The sequence below is a fragment of the Nicotiana tabacum genome, chromosome 18 (genome assembly GCF_000715075.1).
Source record: "Nicotiana tabacum cultivar K326 chromosome 18, ASM71507v2, whole genome shotgun sequence".
Classification (NCBI taxonomy): Eukaryota; Viridiplantae; Streptophyta; class Magnoliopsida; order Solanales; family Solanaceae; genus Nicotiana; species Nicotiana tabacum.
Window position 1 is genome coordinate 8,624,126 of NC_134097.1, and position 20,162 is coordinate 8,644,287.

General features: G+C 36.8%; 1 protein-coding gene across 1 annotated transcript; it reads left to right on the forward strand.

Moving 5' to 3' along the window:
* Positions 1–1,520: 1,520 nt before the first annotated feature.
* LOC107759482 (formin-like protein 18) lies at positions 1,521–17,662 on the forward strand. Its single transcript, XM_075236569.1, has 18 exons — positions 1,521–1,800; positions 3,507–4,207; positions 4,820–5,041; positions 5,138–7,476; positions 7,582–7,714; positions 9,470–9,541; positions 10,661–10,759; positions 10,859–10,900; positions 11,017–11,097; positions 11,184–11,234; positions 11,356–11,437; positions 12,154–12,248; positions 13,291–13,362; positions 13,441–13,557; positions 16,255–16,323; positions 16,421–16,487; positions 16,895–17,238; positions 17,337–17,662. The coding sequence occupies exons 1-17, from the start codon at positions 1,728–1,730 to the stop codon at positions 17,032–17,034; spliced, it is 4,455 nt and encodes a 1,484-aa protein (XP_075092670.1). The 5' UTR covers positions 1,521–1,727; the 3' UTR covers positions 17,035–17,238; positions 17,337–17,662.
* The last annotated feature ends 2,500 nt before the right edge of the window (positions 17,663–20,162 follow it).

A 20,162-nucleotide genomic window follows, 5' to 3' on the forward strand; every position in this document is an offset into this window, starting at 1 on the left:
ATACCATTTTCACTTGAACAAATTTTTCACCATTTTTTCGAATTTTACAATTCTTATGTCCAAACGCCTACTTAATGTATCTCTTTTTTCTTAGTTTCTCATTAGTATTTGATATTCGTTTCCGCCATTCTCACTAATATGGATTCGTGAAAATGACATCATGTAGCCATTTTTAAGCATGTTTTTAAAAATATATCCACAGTTTACAATATATTTAAAGATTAATCAATTTCGCTCAAATTTCAGGACACGACGTCCTGGAGTTTAAACCTCAAAATTCAAATTTCAGGACATCGTGTCCTAATGTTCGAAAATTGTGTCCTAGAGTTCGAATCTTATGTCCTAAACTTTAAATTAGTGGTTCAGAAATTCAGAACACTAAGTACTGAATTTCTAAATTCAGGATACTTAATCCTAAAGTTTGGGTGAATTGGCTAATCTTTAAATATATTATAAACTATGGATATATTTTAAATAGCGGTTTTAAAAGTGACTATTGCAGCACTTCGCCCTCTGGATTAACGTCACGAAGGCCCATTAAAAGAGGTGATGTTCTTCCATATCAAGATTTTTTTAATTAGAGAACTCAAACCCGAAATATCTAATTAAAGACGAGGTATATGACCCAACACAATCCTTCGTGTTAATCAATTTATCTTGATGCACTATATTAGTGGTGTTGCCACTTTAGTACCAAAAGTTTAGCATATGGCACCAAAGTATGTCCCACACTTCAAAAATAAAATTAAAAAAAATCCAGGCAAACAGATTTGTTTCATTCCCATTCACCCCGTCACATCAATTTATACCAAAAAGCTTAATTAGCAAAAGGCAATAACAAATGATATTTGATTACTAGCTTTTATTCGGTTCTAACTTATGTGGCACAATTCGGATATCAAGATTTTTTTTTTAATTTTTATCACAAATTCGAATATAAAGCCTTTGAAAATTTCGAATTAAAATTTATATAAAACTACTAAAATCATTAATAATTCAAAATGTTATGAAAAATTTATAGTAAAAAAAATTGACTCTAAAAGTTTAAATTGCATTAGATAAATTAGGACAGAAGAAATAGTGAACATCAATCATTTTGGAAGATTGATAATATTGTTTCATGGTCACAAAGTATACCTAAAATTAGGTAGGAACCATAGTTCCAGTACTAAATGAATATAAAAATGGAAGCTTTAAACACGAATTCGAATTAATAGATCTCAAAACGAATACTAACCCACGATTAAAAAAAAAAAAAAAAACAGAAAATAGAGACTTCGAATATGGATAAACTTAAAAAGATTATTTCCCATTTTATGACAAACTTCCAATTTCCAATATGATATATATATATCTGAAATAGGAGATAAAATTTTTCTTTCCCAAAGTCTACGTTTGCCTTTAGTTCTAAATTTGTCCTAAATGTATTCACGACGTACACGTTTTAAATAAAATCTGACGTGTCCACTGTCGATTTCAGATTTCTTCCTGTTTATTCGCTAGCCGATCTCTCAGCTTCTAAGCTTCTCTTCCTTTCCCTCACTTTTCTTCTTCAACAATTTTCATTTCAAATACACACAAGGAGAGAGATTCACAAAAATATACATACGCACACATATACGTACATATATATATATATATATATATATATATATACGCACATATATTGTATATATATAAATTATACATATATAGATAGGTTTTTTGGAATTGAAAAATAAGCGGCAATGGCACTGCTAAGGAAATTGTTTTATAGGAAGCCGCCTGATGGACTATTGGAGATCTGCGAGAGAGTTTACGGTACGTTCTTATTTTTTTTTATTTTTTATGTTTTTGTTTTTTTGCTGGAGCTGTGTTGTTTTAATTAATGTGTGTTCTGGGAAATTCTGTAAATTTTGTGGCTTTGTTGAGATCGAGCTGGAATGTGTATAAAATTTACCAGTTTTTGAGTTTTTTGGTTCATAATTAAATTTGTGAAATATGTAATTATAATGCGGAAATGGAAACATATAGAACAGGATATTTATTGTTATTGCAATTGAGTAATTAGGTATTTAGGCGTTTAATACAATTAAGACTAGACTGCAGTTTGGAATTGATTAAGAATATTTATACAGTGTGGTAATAATTAATTTGAAGTAATGCAACACGTAGGGGGGCGAGTTCACTATCCACCGAATTTCCAGCCGCGCTTCAGCTGAAAAGGAGCTTTATTGTTATCGAAATTGCGGGAATAAGGTATTTTGGTCTTTAATACAGTTAAGACTAGATCAGTAGATTAACTATTTGTAGCTTGATTAAGAATGTTTCTAATGTATGCGACTAAGTTAATTTGAAGTATTGCAATACGTAGAGGGGTGGGTTCATTATCCACCGAGTTTTGAACCGTGTGCCAGCTGAAAAGGAGCTTTGTTGTTATTGAAATTGCGGAATAAGGTATTTTGGCCTTTAATACAATTAAGACTAGACTTTAGCTAGAGGCGGACCTAGTGCATTAGTTATGGGTATCCACTAAATAATTATTAAGAACAGATTCCGAACTTAGTAAATCAAGTGGGTTGTGGTAGAATTTCGAAGTCAAACCATAAAGTTCAAATCCTAGAACCGCCTCTGGCTCTTTTTTTTTTTTTTTTTTGATTGATTAAGAATATTTCTAGTGTATGTTACTAGTTTAATTTGAATCACTGCAATACGGGAATGTTAAGTTGGAGTGGACGAGGTGAGTTATAGCACAATGCAAGTTTTCTTGCAATGAAGAAACTGTCTAAGATTTTAATTCAACTAAGCTGAAGGGCCAACTCAATGCCCTTTGTACTCTTGGGACTAGGAAAGTGATGTAATTATGTTAATGTTGTGATGACGATATCGAGTGCTGTCAATTTGACAATATTTGGCATGCTATCTGAGCTGAGTTGAAGCATAAGCAGCTTAACTGGCAGAGGAATCAGCTCAACTCTTTCGTCCAACATACTCAAGTATTATATAGGGATCTCATTGAGACATCGGAAAAATAAGAGGGAGAAAAATGTGTTAAGACAATCCAAAGCCTGCTTGTGGTTTGTTAGTATAATTAATGAAATATCTGATGTTACTTATAAAAAAAAAATGGAATTTCTAATGTTATGCTACTAACTCAGGATAGTGCTTTTGCAAAGTATGGACATTTAGTTCGAAGGGTGGTGGTGCTGGACAAGTAATGCATAAAAATAAGTACATGAGAAGCTGTCAGGAAACAACTTGGCAATCTTCCTTATAGTGTTTCAAACAGTACTGCGACAACAGAAACCAAATTTTTTTCTAAAAAAAGGAGAAAAACGGAACACTAATATGGCAAGAGAAAATGTGTTTATGTTTAGAGCTTGATATAATGTAGGAGGCCGACATTATTACAGCTGACTCATATCATATCTGTTTTATCAGCATAAAAGTAAAATCTTTGAGACTTTAAAATGGTAGTGCCTGTTGTATATCAGTTTCGCTAATAATTGCTTCTACTTTATATGCAGTGTTTGATTGCTGTTTCACCACTGATGTTTGGGAGGAAGAAAATTACAAAGGCTATGTAGGAGGTGTGATTAGTCAACTTCGGGATCATTACCCTGACGTTTCAATATTGGTTTTTAATTTTCGTGAAGGGGAATCACAGAGCCCAATGGCAAATATTCTGTCTGAGTATGATCTGACAATAATGGACTACCCTCGGCACTATGAGGGTTGTCCCTTGCTTTCAATGGAGGTGATACACCATTTTCTAAGATCCAGTGAAAGTTGGCTCTCACTTGGGCAGCAAAACGTGCTTTTAATGCATTGTGAACGGGGTGGTTGGCCAGTTTTGGCATTTATGTTGGCTGCATTATTGATATACAGGAAACATTACACTGGAGAGCAGAAGACTTTAGACATGATTTATAAGCAGGCTCCTCGTGAGCTTTTGTACTTGCTGCAGCCACTGAATCCAATTCCTTCTCAGCTAAGATACCTACAGTATGTAGCGAGGAGGAATGTGAACATGCAGTGGCCTCCACTGGATAGAGCACTCACTTTGGATTGCATCATTATTAGGGCGATACCTAATTTTGATGGCGAGGGTGGTTGCCGGCCTATATTTCGTATCTATGGACAGGATCCATTTCTAGTTTCTGATCGATCGCCAAAAATTTTGTTCTCAACTCCAAAGAAAAATAAAGTTGTCCGTCACTACAAGCAGGTAATATAGTTTATCCTATACTAAAAACATATGTTACTCACTAAGGGTTTCTGCTAACTTTGAGGAAGGGTATCTTTATTCTGTTTTGTTGATTAAACATGCTTGTTTCTAGGAATATAGACCTTGTCAACTTCATCTAAAGTTGAAAAAAACACGTGTAAATAATATGAAAATGAAGCAAGGAACATATGGGGAACTTATCTCTGATATTACAACTTATGGTCTATCAATGAGATCAATATGTTTGATTTGGAGCGGATCAGCTATCTAATATTTGTTTTTCCACAGCTTCACATCTTCCCGGAGGAGCAATTCTTCTTACGGTTTTTCCTGAGATGTTTGATTTATAGAGAATTGGACTATTTAACAAGTTGTTCTAATGAGGCTTCTGACATTTTGTTCGACCTGCATTCTTCTTATGGTTTTGCTCAAGTAGAATCTAGTTGAATTAGGTTGTACTTGGCCATGTTTATATGCACATGCTCGAAAATGCATGTACAAGTTATATCTGGGCTTTCTCCCTCTCCCCCTCTTTCCCATTCTTGTTGTGCGTAACTTCTTACTTAGGACACAGCTGACTATCAATCTGACATCTTTATAATGTCATTTCAGGCAGAATGTGAATTAGTTAAGATTGATATCAATTGCCATATTCAAGGAGATGTTGTATTGGAATGTATTTGTTTGCACGATGACCTGGAGCGGGAACAGATGATGTTTAGGACCATGTTTAATACAGCTTTTGTTAGGTCAAACATCTTGATACTTAATCGTGATGAACTTGATACTTTATGGGATGCTAAAGATCAATTTCCAAAAGACTTCAGAGCAGAGGTATCATTGTTCGTATAAAATGCATGTTTTTGTTTTGTTGATACTCTCCAGCTAGAAGCATATTGTAATTTTATGAAAGTTGTGCTCTGGATGTAGGTTCTTTTCTCAGAGATGGACACTGCTGCTTCTGTTCTTCCTGCAGATTTGTCCTGTTTTGAGGAGAAGGATGGCCTACCAGTGGAGGCATTTGCCAAAGTTCAGGAGATCTTTAACAGTGTAGATTGGGTAAGTCCGAAGGGAGCTGCTGCTCGTAATGTTATCCAACAAATAACCACATCAGGTCTGATCCAGGAAAAGTTGGAATCTACTCCTCCACAGTCTGTAGACACTGGCATGCTCGTCGATCAAGCAACTTTGGAGAAGCCTGGAGAGAGGAAGGGACCTGCACCACCGGACAATACTGCTAAGGGCTCGTCACCATTTATGTTGGAGCAGCAGTCGGTGTCATCCATCAAATTATCCTCCAAAGTACACCAAAGTGACCAACAGAAAGATGAATCTCAATTTATTGGGACCAAAAGTGAGATGAAGGTGTCAAAATTGCAGCCATCAATCCCTCTTTTAAAACCTTCTCCTCCTGACCTTAGTACAGAATCTAGTGCTTCTTCTGTGTCATCACAACCATCTCCACGTGTTCTGCCAACGTCAGAACGTCCTACACTTATAAAAGAGTTGGATCCTCATATACCAGAATGTGGTAAGCTGAATACCTTTCCTACCCTACCTGAAACCAAGACTCCGCCGTTTAAGACCAGTATTCCAACTCCACCTCCATCCTCACCCTTACCTGGAAAGGATCAGGGTGTTAGTACTGGACTATCTCTATCTCCACTTACTCCTCCCGTGAAAGATAAAATAGTCACTGCCACTGTACCTTTTGCCCAGGCTACTCCACCCAGAACCCAAGGCCCTCTAATTGAATCCTCCAAGGATGAAAGACCTACTATGTCTCAACCTGATACATCTCTACTTCCTCTAACAGCGCAGCAGCCAGCTGATGAAGCTGCTAAAAGGGAATCTGCTCCACCTCCTCATTGTACTGGATTATCTCTATCTCCTCCATCAGTGGCACCAGCACCGCACACTCCTCCCGTGAAGGATAAATTAGTCACAGGAATTGTACCTTCTGCATCCCAAGCTACTCCACCCAGAGGTCCTCCAATTGTATCATTGAAGGATGACAGACCTACTATGCCTCAACCTGATACATCTCTACTTCCTGTAACAACACAGCGGCCAGCTGATGAAGCTGCTAAAAGGGAACCTATTCCACCTCCTCATCCTTCTGGAAGTTGTCCTCCATCCCTAGCTCCTTCTCCTAGTTCCTCTTCTCCATCAGCTGCCGTTCCCTTTGTCAAACCTGTAGAACAAACAGTCATCCATAGGAGTAAAGTTTCACAGCCGCCACCACCACCGCCACCTCTACAACATTCAACCCCTCTATTGAATGATAATGTTGCTTCTGTTGGTGGATCACCTCTACCACCTGCTCCTCCTACCCCACCTTTGAAGGAACATTCAGCTTTCAGAGGTGTTCCATCACCTCCACCACCGCCTTCTCCTCGAGATCCATGCCCGTTACTTGTCACCCCAGTATTGAACAAGAATTCTGCCTGTACCAGTGGGCTGCTTGAACTAGTTCCAACTTTGAAGGAAAGTTTAGCTTTTAGAGATAAGCCACTACCACCTCCACCTCCACCTCCACCTCCACCTACAACTCCATGCCAATTGACTACAACCCCAATATTAAACGCAAATTCTGGCTCTATTACTGGACCGCCTCCGCCTCCACCTCCACCTACGCCACCTTTGAAGGAAAAAGTAGTTTTCAGTGGTGGAGTGCCACCACCCCCATGCCAGTTGACTACAACCCCAATATTGAACGCAAATTCTGCCTCTATTGGTGGATCGCCTCAACCTCCACCTCCACCCACTCCACCTTTGAAGGAAAAAGTTGTTTCCCAAAGTGGAGTACGACCACCTCCCCCTCCACCTCTTCCTGGGCAACCTATGAAGGAGAGCTCCTCGTTTAGTGGTGGACCCTCTCCACCACCACCCCCTCCGTTGCCTGCTGCAGCTTCTAAGCCTGCGAATATATCTGCAGTGCCTCCTCCTCCTCCTCCTCCTGCATTGGGTTCTCCACAGAATGTTCCTTCCGCTCCCCCTCCTCCAGTCCCTTCTCTTAAGGCAGATCTAAAACCAGGTTCTGGTCTGACACAGTCAGCATCAAAATGTAGTAATCTCCCTTCTTCTCCATCTCCGCCCCCACCTTCTGCTCCTCCGCCTGGACTAAAGGGCCGAGGACCATTATCTCGTACCATGAATTCAAGAAGCCAGTCATCGAAGAAACTGAAGCCATTACATTGGTTAAAGATATCTAGAGCAGTCTCAGGAAGCTTGTGGGCGGAGGCTCAAAAATGTAGTGATGCTCCCAAGTAGGTGCTAACTCTGAGTGTGAAAGTAGCCATCAGTCAATCATTTTTGTGTTTTTAGATTCTTTCAGATACAACGTCTCATGTCATTCGATTTCTGTTTGATAGGGCACCAGAGATTGATATATCAGAGCTTGAATCTCTGTTTTCAGCTGCAGTTCCAACTTCAGGACAAGGTGGTTCAGGAGGGAAAAGGAATTCGAGGACCTCAATGGGGCAGAAGCCAGAGAAAGTGCAGCTGGTAATCATTTATTTCTGCATGCAATCTGAGGTTCCTTAGAAATATACCCGCAAAGTTTCCCTGAATTCATTTTATGTCGCTGAAGTCATTTGCACTGTTCCTGGTGTTCCATTGTTTGACATAATTCTCAAAGTCTTAAATAATACGAACAGTCTGATTCTAATATATGCACTTTCTGATCATGGTCTTGTACTTCGTTATTTTCCTTTAGTGCATCTCGTTCCCAATCCTCTTTCTTGACACTATTCTGTTCTTTCAAGTGGTTCTTTTTTAGTTCAGCTAGTTTTCAGCTTAAGAAAATTTGTTTCTGGAAGGGTTTCTGGTATGAAATGCTGGCTGAAATCCGGTGGAGTTTCATTCCTAAGAACCTAAGTTTGTAAAAGGAGGAGCACAATGTATTTTTATAATAAATCAAAGTTAGGCTATATTTTTTCCAGATATTATTGCGTATGAAGTAGAACATGACACGCCCCCAGGGCCTAGCTCAAGTGGCAAAGGGTGGTGGATTTGTGTCTTAGGTCACAGGTTCAAGCCCCCACACCATGCAAAGCAAAGCCTGGTATTTAAGTGGAGAAGGGTAGAGGGGCGGGCCCATTATCCACCAAGTTTCGAAGGCTGCGGTTGGTCCAAAGGATCGGCCCCAGACGGATTTCTCGGTCATCAAAAAAATAAATAAATATTTATATAGGAGTGTGATACTGGTAACTTAAAATCATACTTAAATTTTCCATACTATCATAAATATTAGTTCCACAATGAACCATGGTTGGATTGTCAAGAATGCCAAATCTGAAAGCTGTTAGATGTTTATGTGATGTGCATGTTGTTATTCATTTAGAACTGTGCCTAAAATTATTGAATTAACACAAAATTAAAGACACTAGGAATAGTAGCTGCATTAGGATGCCAAACCTTATGGCAGTTAGGCCCTTTCTTTAAAAGAAAATTATTGGAAAAGAGGAACTCCCTAAATCATCATACTGAGGCAGCCCTGTTATTGGATTATAACTCTATGATTTTTATTCACATTGTTCGAATCAAGGGTCAATATTTCATATTCATAATGGAGGCCGCTTGTTCGTTAGATATCGATTGTGTAATTTTATCAAATTATTTAAATCAAGGGTCAGTAAAATATATGCTATTGTTGCATCCAAGGGTGTGGCTTAGTGGTCAACGAAGTGGGAGGTGAACTATCTCAGGTTCAAATCCCAGCGGATGCAAAAAACAGTAGGTGATTTCTTTCTATCTGTTAAGCCTCGGTGGATAGAGTTAACCGATACCTGTATTGGTGGAAGATCCACAGGTAGCCCGTGGGGTAGTCGAGGTATGCGCAAGCTAGCCCGGAGACCACCATCATTTAAAAAGAAAGCTATTGCTTTTAACAAATATTTACATTGTATCTGTACCTTAAAAAACCTAGTTAATAAATTCCTTTTCTTATGCCAGTAGATTGGGATCTTTTACAGTTATATATCCATGCTAGTTGGACAAACAATATCTTTTAATTCTGCTTCCCAAGTCTGTTTTCCACAAATTATCTAAGTTTTCTTCTTAGTCAAGGATTCAGTGAAAATCCTTCTTTTCACGAGTAACATCTCATATAACCCATCCGCACCTGTTACTCGTATAGCTTTGTGGAAGCCACTGCCTTTTCTCGCTTCACATATAGCTGTGGAGGAAAGATGGAACTGTGGCATTATTTCAGCTCTTCCAAGTTTTAAGAGAGATTTTACCTGAATTCTATTTTGGCAGGTTGATCATAGACGAGCTTATAATTGTGAAATCATGCTTTCTAAGGTGAAAATACCACTGCATGACATGCTGGTAAGCTGTACTCATATACAAGTGGCTTTCTCTTTGAATAATCTGGTTATTCTAGAATATAATCTCTGACCTATAGCTGGTTGTACCAAATGTTCAACTTCATCTCTGCCATATTATCTTGAGTACTTATTTATCCACCTCTTTATACCTGCAATAGGGTGGCACTATTATCACAATGATTCACTTGATATTTCAAATTCTAAAATTTAAAGCACGTTACTTGTCCCATGATTTTATAGCTGCATGGACTCTCCAAAATAGATGCCGCATCCGTGTCGGATCCTCCAAAAATACACTATTTTTTGAAGGATCCGACACGCACCCATCGATATTTTTGGAGAGTCCGAGCAACATAGGCTGCCAGTGTTTGATTGATTTTTGTGCTCCTAATAAGAAATTACGGTAAATCTTTTCCCATTGTTCCAAGATCTTTTCATCTTTATAATTTCACTCCCTTCCTATTTTCTCCATTATTGTGTTAAACTACCTCTCAGAAATAGGATTGACAATCACATTGTGGACCTTATTGGTGATTTTCTCGCGAGATGTTCAATTTCTGAATAAACCTCTGTAATAACAATATTCACGCTTAAATGGGGGCTTACAATTGATTTGGACTCTCTACTGCTTATTGTATTGGTTAAAAACTCACGCTTTTTACTATCCTAAGACCACACTTTATTGTATATAACCAATGTTCCCTGCTGAGTTAAATATAATCTGATATTTAAAGAAAGCAAAACTATTCTAGTGTCACCTATCCGAAAATAAAAGGTATTTGTACTTCCAAGTGTTGAATCTTGTAATCACAAATTCTGGTCCTGTTTGTGCACCTTTTGCATGTCAGATGCTTTTCTGACTTTTAACCTCCTCCACCCGTCTTCCTGTTATCTTTCTTTGTGATGTTCCCTGGACCATATACTCATGCATATATTATACTGAAACGTGATTATTTCCATGAATGTTGTACACTCATATTTTTATATTTATACACTCTCTCACTCACTCACTCTCTTTCTCTCACACACACACACAAATGTCAATGTGTGTGTGTAATGTTTTGTTAAAAGTTGAATTATCCTTCTAATTGGTAGCTACCACTTTTAATAATTTCAACAGAGCTCAGTGCTTGCACTGGAAGATTCAGCATTAGATGTGGATCAGGTGGAGAATCTGATTAAGTTTTGCCCGACTAAGGAGGAGATGGAAACTCTGAAGGTGAAAGATCTGTTTGAGAAAAAAAAGGGGGAACACTTATAACTTGATGTATATAGGACCATGTGAACAACGTTGCTTTGTTTAACATATCTGTTTCAGGGTTATAAAGGAGAGAAGGAGAAGTTGGGTCGATGTGAACAGGTCTGTCCATTGTGAATTAACGTTATTTTGGTTTACTGCCCCATTTTCTCCTGCATGGAGTTGATTGGCCCATTTATGTAATGACATCTAATTCTAAGACCTATTCGTTGTCACAGTTCATGTTAGAGTTGATGCAAGTACCACGAATAGAGTCCAAGCTGCGAGTTTTTTCGTTTAAGATTCAGTTTGAATCTCAGGTGAGAAGATGGCACATCTGCTGCCTCCTTGCTGCACTGGTAAAGGTTCGCTCGCTGACGGCGTATTTGTTCTGCTTTAATTTCAGGTTTCTGAGCTAAGGAAGAGTCTGAATATTGTGAATTCGGCAGCTGATCAGGCACATTTTCTTTTGTTTATTCTTTTTCTAACTATTGATGTTTTACACCTTTTAGAAAAGACTATGGATTGCTTTCTTGACACTGTCCTTGATTTCATCTTTCCTTTGATGTTGTAATCAGATCAAAGGTTCATCAAAATTGAAAAGGATTATGCAGACAATTCTCTCTCTCGGGAATGCTTTGAACCAGGGAACCGCCAGAGGTTGGGTTAACAATCTCTTTCCGTTCAAGCATTTATCTTGCTATTGATTTCTTCACTGTTACCTCTTTTTTTCTCTGTTGGAGTGAGTTGAAGAGTTCAACCCTCCCCCCCCCCCCCAAACAACACACACAAAAAAACCAAAGGAAAGAAGGAATGGCCTATTTGGTAAGTGACAAAAGAAATTACACAATCTATGGGGGTATGGAATTGAGAAATTAAAGTGCACCATAGCAAATAATCAGGTCCAGCTATCTATAGAGGATTAGCTGATTTTGTTCCTGTTAACAACCATCTAACCTGCTTTTATCAAACCGCTGTAGGGTGGAAATCACTGCCCGCATGTCTGTTATTTGACTAGGTTTAATTCTTTTGGGGATTTACAGAGTTACAGCAAAGATTATATCTGTGAACTCCCAACTATTTATGAGCATTTTGGAAATCTGTTCCCACTAAGATATTTCCAAGTCGAGAACAACTTCAGCAGTAGAATCTAAACTCTAGATAAGGAAAACTTGTCAAATAAATAAACTGGGTATCTCTCAAAGCTTTTATTGCGAGATGATAGATCTCCGCAATTGTCATCTTCATTGGCTTTTCTGGTTTTGAAATTATTGAACAATTCCCTGCTTCATTGTGATAATGCAGTTCTCACAAATTAGTTTCTTCTTTGAGCAATTTGTTTTTTCATCTAATGGTCTCTTGATGCTTTTGTGTAGGGTCTGCTGTTGGGTTCAGATTGGATAGCCTCCTTAAACTAACAGAGACACGTGCACGGAACAATAAGATGACTCTCATGCATTATCTTTGCAAGGTATGGTCTTTGCTTGGTAGTCTTCTTGATGAGCTTGGCAGATATGATGGTTTTCCGTGGCCGGCCATTAATGCTCTTTAGTTTAGTGGAATGCTGTCCAACTTGTGAGGGAAAAATAACAAGTAACCAATCATCCATTTCTGAAATAAATCATTGCTATTTGAGTCATAATATTTCTTAAAGGGAATGCTAACATAGAAATCTGTGATGCTTGTACAGTGATTAGTAGAATGCACATTAAGCTAAACCCAGTTTTCAAGGATTTTTGCTCTTTAGGCAGGAATCATCTTTACTGAGCATGAGTTAAAATCTCTCTTTTCCGTGGCCTAAATTTACCCAGTCAGATCAGCTGATTGCACCTTCTGTAATCAGGTCCTTTTCAATTGTATCCTAGGGATTGTCTGTGACTTTCTTTTGTATCGTAATTTATCTAGCTAAAAGTGTCTATATCCGAAGTTAGTAAAAACAAACTATAAATTCAACGCTAACTGGTCAGGTTGAGAAAAAGGAATTAGTGTCTGAAGTGTGTTGGAGCCCAATTCTTTTCAAATCAGGGATTATCTCTTTAACCGGATTTTTTTGCATTTGTCACTTGATTATATTAAGCTTAACTGAAATGCAGAATAGAGGTCTTATTTGAAAAAAAGAAGAAGCAACGACTAGATGCACAGACATGAATCAGCCGTCACCACATGCATTCAATCACAAAACTCGATCTTTTCGTGTTGCTATCAGCTTCCTCACATTTGTCAAATCAATTTTTAGAATTATCTCCATCCTCAAAAATTGCATGCCGCATGGTACTTTCAGATTTCTTATCCTATTGATGTTAAATTCTCCTCTAGCACTGAGACTCTGACCAGTATGAACCTTTTCCTTTATAAATTGCTAATGGTAGCTATTGTCTTGTTATTCACTTTTTTCATGTCATTGTGCTGGTATTAAACTATTTATAATTTTTGCAAAATGCCTTTGATTTGGACTTCTCCTTATGCTAGCAACCAGCATATTTTACAAGATGCTTAACGAAATTCTCTGCCAGGTACTTGCTGACAAATTGCCTGAACTGCTAGATTTTTCTAATGATCTGTCTAGCTTGGAACCTGCAGCAAAGGTATGGTTATTTGGACCCAGTTACAAATTCACTGTAGAAATATGACCGGCAGCTGTCTGATTAAAAAGGTTTCTGCAGATACAACTGAAATTCCTTGCAGAGGAAATGCAAGCTATTAGCAAAGGACTGGAGAAAGTTGTACAAGAACTGTCCATGTCTGAAAATGACGGAATTGTGTCTGAGAATTTTCGTAAGGTAATCTATGACTACTGTGGTCTAAATAATGCTGATTTCTACACACCATCAGATTCTTTGATCTCTTCTCGTTTCTGCGCGATTCTACCCACTCAGCCAAGAGGAGAAACAGAAAATAGGATAAGAATTGGTGAGACATATGCTGGAGGTTAAAATGACTTAGTATTCCTGGTAGTGGCATAGCCAGGAATCTTTCTAAGGGTGTTCAGTCTTTAAAGAAATTAATTTTTTTTTTATGAGTGGGTGCACCAAAAATTTTATATCAAACTAAGTAACATTTAACTAATAAATCATAAAATACTTATAATAAAACTATAATTTTATAAATTAAACCTAACCTAAAAAAGCCAATTAAAAAAATTCTAGTAAGCATAAAACCAAAGGAATGAGAGAGTTAAGAGGGTTTGTAGCCTTAAGATTTGTTTAATAAGAAACTTATAATAAAAAACTACAAGATTGGTTGCTTGTTTTTACAAAAATTTCAAGCTTTATTTAAGAGGTATCTATTAGAAAAAAATAGATTAAAAAAGCAGAGTCAATTAGACCAAACACTGTGGTCTTTATTTAGTTTTGGATAACAAAAGGGCAGATAAAAATATTAGCACAGGGATTTGAACTCATGAACTCCTCCTCACTTTGAACACCCTCGACCATTGGGCGGCCTCTTGCACATATATTAAGGGTATTCAAAATATAATATATGATCATATAAAGTGATATTCGTCCTATATACGCAACACAATTTTTTGGCGAAGGGTTTTCAGTTGACCACCCTTGATACAAGATAACTACGCCACTGATTCCTGCCTTCCTGGTAGAAAATGGCGACTCCTTAGAAAACAAGCTTATTCAAGCTCTTTTCCTGCAAAGATGTGCCGCTTCAACCTCTGGACGAGTCATTCACTCAAAATGACCCTCCATGCAGCGTGTCCTTCTCTTAATTTTTCTGTCATCAAATACTTATTGAACACAGAACAAAATTAATTTTCACTCTGTCATAGGTCTCAATGCTTTGAGACAAAAGCAGGAAGCTTCAACCCCCCCCAAAAAAAAAGTAAAGGAATACGAAACCAGTGCAAAGAAAATGCTTGTACTAAAGAAAATAGCCAAACATGCTGTATGTTCCACTCCAGAAGCAGTGCCAACTGGTCTGTTCTTTCCTTGATTCTCCTCTCTCCAGTGCGTTCTTACCAGTCTTCGTTCCTGCTAGCTACTCATTGCATCACTAAAGATAAAAAATGAAAATAAATAAGCGTGATGTTGGCATCGGCGGTGTTGCTCCTAAGTAGTTATTGTTGTAGGGTATTGGCGCAATTCAAATAGATGAATCCTCCTTGATTGCACTATATACAATTCAGAACTGAAAATATTCTTCTAGGATGAAAGCTCTATTTCACTTTTATTCATTCAAATAGAAAATATGCATTAAGTGGTTCTCCAAGTGATGACAAGTGGGATAAAAATGGGTTTGGTCCCTAAAGAGAGGGATTTGCAGGACAGCTGCTTTTTGCATCACTTGGTTAATATCAGTAGAGAGTGAATTGTCTGACTTTGCAATGTATGAAAATGACTTTGCAATATATGAAAAATCTATTTGCTGAATGCAAGAGTTCTCTTTTGTGTTATTTATCTTTTGGTGTGAAGAGGAATTACTTGAGAGCATAAAACAGTTTGTATTTTGCGGTATTCAATATATGCAACAGTTATCAGCCAGAACTTCACAATATTGCTGGATTTGTAAGGGCTTACACACTATCCCACTTGTGGGATATACTGGGTATGTCGTTGTTGGACCTTTGGGATGTCGTTTCCCCCCTCCCCATTTAGTTTTTGATTTTGTGGGAAGCTAATGAATTAGAGTAATGGAATTCATCTGGCAAATTACGTAGGAAAATTTTATTCCAACATATTGTCAAGAGTTCGGAAGTGAGTTTTAAGTTGCAATCTTCTGGGAGCTAAGTCTAGTTGCAATATTCAAACTCTCGGTAGAAACTAGAAACCACCATAGCTACTATATACTTGTGCGGTATTCAATCTGAGTCTGTTTCACCTCTCGAAGAGGTTTACATGTTAAAAAGGAAAGGGAAAAAATCACGTTTTGACACTGACCTTCTTTGCTCTCTACTCCTCTTTCGTCCCAGCTCCTCCCTTTTCTCAATCTTTTGCTTAAGTTAAGACCTGACACAGCCAGCCATTTACTTTTGCTCCCATAAGGCGCAGTGCTAGACCTGTATCGTTGCTAGCATGGTGTATTTCAAGGGAGTCTTCTGATGGTGAATGGGTATGATGTGGAAAGCCCTAATTGACTTGGAACTTCGATTCCAGGTCATTGATGTCACAGGCATAGTTTAGGTTCTTTTCCTCATTGGTCCAAGATAATTGCGTGTCTTGAGATGAAAATATGGAAGTTCTTTCTTTAACTTTATTGCATGTCATGTATAAGCATTGTAACTTGATCATCCGTTTTCATCTTTCTTGGTAAAGACGAGGAGAAAAGTAGTCACGCATCCTTGCCATGGGGATGGGTATCCTCTTATTAACTTTTCTTATTCCTTTTATTTTCACTAGGATAGCCAAGGGAAATAAAAAAGAAATCTTGAAACATTTTATTTGTACATGTTCTGGCGGGAGAACTATAGAAATCAGAAAATAGATGATGAATATTCTCATTGATTAGTATAATTGCCCATTTGCCAGGCTTTGAAGGAGTTCCTTTGTCATGCTGAAGGTGAAGTGAGGTCCCTGGCTCAGCTTTATTCCGGCGTGGTAGGTGTTATTTGTAAGAGAAACATTTCTGGTCTTTTGGTGTCTATTCCAACATTGAGATGTTCTTAATGGCGTGATTTCTCTCCGTACCCAACAGGGTAGAAATGTTGATTCATTGATTCTTTACTTTGGAGAAGACCCAGCTCGTTGCCCATTTGAACAAGGTAGCGTTTTATCAGTCATCCTCCTTATGTTAAGAAAAGTTGAATGCAATAAAGATGTTGATTAAGTGGTCATTTGTTAATTGTCTCTAATTCTCATTTGTCGACAACAATTTCTCCTTAATACAAACCTGTTTTAAGGAAAAAAATTGATTTGTCTTACTGATAGACAGCTCGGTTGATTAAATGACGTGTCCACTTCCTAGCTTTAATCTGTTTTCTCTGTGCTTCAGATTTCTGCACCATTATCACAGCTATCTGATGCTTTTCTTCACTGCCTTTGTGGTGTTGTTCGTTTGTAGAACTTCAATTTTTTTGAATTATACTCTTCTACAGTGATAGATACAACAGACTAGGCAAAGTGTGTCCTATTATCATGTGAGCTTAACTCCATTTATTTTTTCCCCTAGTTATCTCAACGTTACTAAACTTCCGAAGGATGTTCAATCAAGCCCTAGAGGAAAATCGCAAGCAGATTGAGTTTGAAAGAAAGAAAGCAGAGAAGGAAGCATTGGAGAGACAGAAGACGAGTCATTCAGAGAAAACTTGACCCATTCTGCATAGTCTGAAATAATGTACTCTTCTATGAAAGCATCATCATGGCAAAGCTTGGCCGAGATTGAAGATCCTGGGGAGCCAGAAATCAGTTATCTGACGGTATACAGACGATGTACATTTTCTGTGGAAAAACCGGAGATACGTTGGTGTAGGTTTGAATGCTTCTCACAGTGTTCCTCTTTTATTGTTGAGAGAGGTAATCCCCAGAACAGTATGCTCTTGCTGCTCCTTTTCTGTTTTTGACCCTTTCTAACTCCGGTTTTTCTGGTTTAATTCGTTTCAACTTTCTTGCAGAATCTCAGAACTTGCAGATGGAATTACTTTGGGGCGGTAGGCTAAATGTACATATTTACCTAGGAAAAGAATGTAGAAATTCTTGTAGAAGATGCCTTTTTTTTTGGGGGGGGGGGGGGGGGTTAACCTAGAAATTGTTGTTTATTTCATTTCTTTTCTGTTTTCAGTTTCATTCTTTATTATCTGTATTTCATGCTGATGATCTTAGCTCAATCTTAGTTTTGTGGTCATCATCCTGTTCAAAATATAAATAGTTGTTCATGTTAAGTTCCTTGATAGCCATCTTATTTTTGTCAAGTCATATACTTTTTGACATTTTGTTTGTGTATACGCCTGTCTCTCCCTCGTGTATCATTCTGATGATTATGCTCTATTGAAATACAAGACTCGGATATTTCAAATTCTTTATTGTGCTCCTGCCTCGAGGATGAGATGTATCCGACTTTTGAAAGGGTATACGTTATATACATTAACAGCCTAAACAAATGAGCGTAATTGCTTATTAGTAGTTTGTAATTATATTCCAAGATTGTACGTTGATGACGATTTGAGTTTATGAATCAAACAGCTCTTATGTAATAGATTTTGGCTGTATCATGTTCATGTGCCATAGCAAATGTCTTTGTGGAATATTATGAAAGATATTCTTGGGAAGAAGGAAAGAAGAAGAGTTAGAGCATTTGGTAGTTTTTTGAAGAATGGATACACTAGTGGACAAGAGTGGGTTGCTCTAGTGGTGAGCACCCTCCACTTTCAACCAATAGGTTGTGAGTTCGAGTCACTCCAAGAGCAAGGTGGGGAGTTCTTGGAGCGAGTGAGCCGATGGTGTATCGGAAACAAGCTTGGAGCTTGGTTGGAAATGATGTTAAGTACTAAATAATAAAAGGATTCCTATACTATATATGAAACTTTATTATCCCTAATCAAGTTTTAACTTAATTACATAGACATATACAATTTACCAATTATATACAAAATAGTATTAAATGAGTATCCTTTTATATTAGAAATTGAGCAGGGAATCTCCATTCCTACTCTCTCTCTCTCTCTCTCCGTTTCTCTCTCTTTCTCTCCTTTGATCTTTTCCCAATTTTCTTCCTTCGTTTTTCTCTGCTTTTCATCTTCTTCTTTTTTCCAGGAAATTCATCGATGAATTTCAATTGTTACAATATAGAGTTTTAACATAGCAATTTCCTTTTCATGTTGCACAATTTGTGTTCGAATTGAAATTGTCAATCAATAAATTTTGAAGGTATTTGATTCTCCACCATTGACAGCCATTAAAAAGCTCTGAAGTTTTGAATTCGAATTTTGGTTTTCAAAAACTATTGTTTGTTTGGATTTGGTGTTATTGCAAACAATTGAAATATTCTTTGGAGTTTATATCTCAATTTTGAGGGTGTTTGGTGAAGATTAGACTTGATTTTGGTTGAATTTCAGATTGAAACTCGAAGAAGAAGAAGACATGACATACAATATACTGACAAAATTGTATTAAAGTTGTATGTAAATTGTATTTAAATTATATTCTGTTGTACTTATGTATATTTTTTATTTGAATATTGTATGAAAGTGAAAAAATAGTTGTATAATGTATGAATCATTGCATGCAATTTGTATTTAATTTACAAATACTATCCTTTTACATAAAGTTGTTGATATGTATCAAAATTGTATTAAGAAAGGAATTTTTGATTGAAATTTCCGAGAGGAAGAAGAACGCACCACATACAAAATATATACAAAATACATACAAAAGATATATTGTATAAAATTTGTATGAAAATTGTATTTAAGTTGTACGATGTTGTAGTTGTATTTAACCGGGTAAAAATAATGTATGAAAGTTATAGATAAGTTATAAAAAAATTGTATACTATATAATTAGTCGTATAAAATCTGTTTTTAGTTTATATATTGTTATAGATGTATCAAAACTAAATATTCTGGCATTCAGAGTTCCTTTTGATAATTAAACTAAAGAATTTAATTAGTCAAATAAATTAAATTATTAGTTTAAATAAAATATTATTATATTTTTTGCTAGCACAGAGGATATAATTAATATTGTGGACAAATTAAAGTTTTCTATTTGAAATAGAAAATTAAATTATATATGTTGGTTGAAGTATATATGTGAAATATATTTAGCACTCACAATTATATTTATATATATTGTATATAAAATATTAGTAAATACTTAATCCTCCAATTTGAAATTGAATTGGATTGTCTGTGAAAATATGTCCGTAAGGACGTTCGGCATTCGGAATCTTTCCTTTAAGAGATTCAATGTTTCCGATTTTTCTTTAGAGAGGAAGTGATTCTTAAATAATACTTTCCTCCTTTTCATTTTATGTAAATACTATATTTAAGGCACTATGGGAAAAAGGAGAGGAGGAAAAAAGGAAAATAGTGTAATTGAATACCCTAATTTAAAGCACTAATAATGAATTATATATGGAGAGAGGAGGCAGAAAATAGGGAAAGAGGATATGAGGAAAAAAAGGAAAAATGTGTAACTAAATCTCCTAATTTAAGGCACTAATAATGGATTGCATATAATTCGTAAGTAATCCTTGTTTAGGGCGGGTAATATACAAAACTAGGACAATTTTGGTAAATAAATTTTAAATATTGTATATGAAGGAAAAAATCCCCTAAAGGATATGGGTGACAAACGGCGGGTCGGGTCGGACACAGGACTTGATCGAAAACGAGTAATAAAAAAAACGGATAAATTATCCGACCCGAACCCATATTTAATGCACAATCTGTTACTTCGCCATATATAGATAAATTTTCCTTCATTGTATTTTGAGAAGT

What these genes read in the sequence shown, in the direction of transcription:
- LOC107759482 (XM_075236569.1), top strand. Translation starts at nt 1,728, where the DNA reads ATGGCACTGCTAAGGAAATTGTTTTATAGGAAGCCGCCTGATGGACTA. An exon ending in AGATTCAGTTTGAATCTCAG is followed by an intron (nt 11,098 to 11,183) that starts GTGAGAAGATGG and finishes CTTTAATTTCAG; the next exon opens with GTTTCTGAGCTAAGGAAGAG. An exon ending in TCGTTGCCCATTTGAACAAG is followed by an intron (nt 16,488 to 16,894) that starts GTAGCGTTTTAT and finishes TTTTTCCCCTAG; the next exon opens with TTATCTCAACGTTACTAAAC.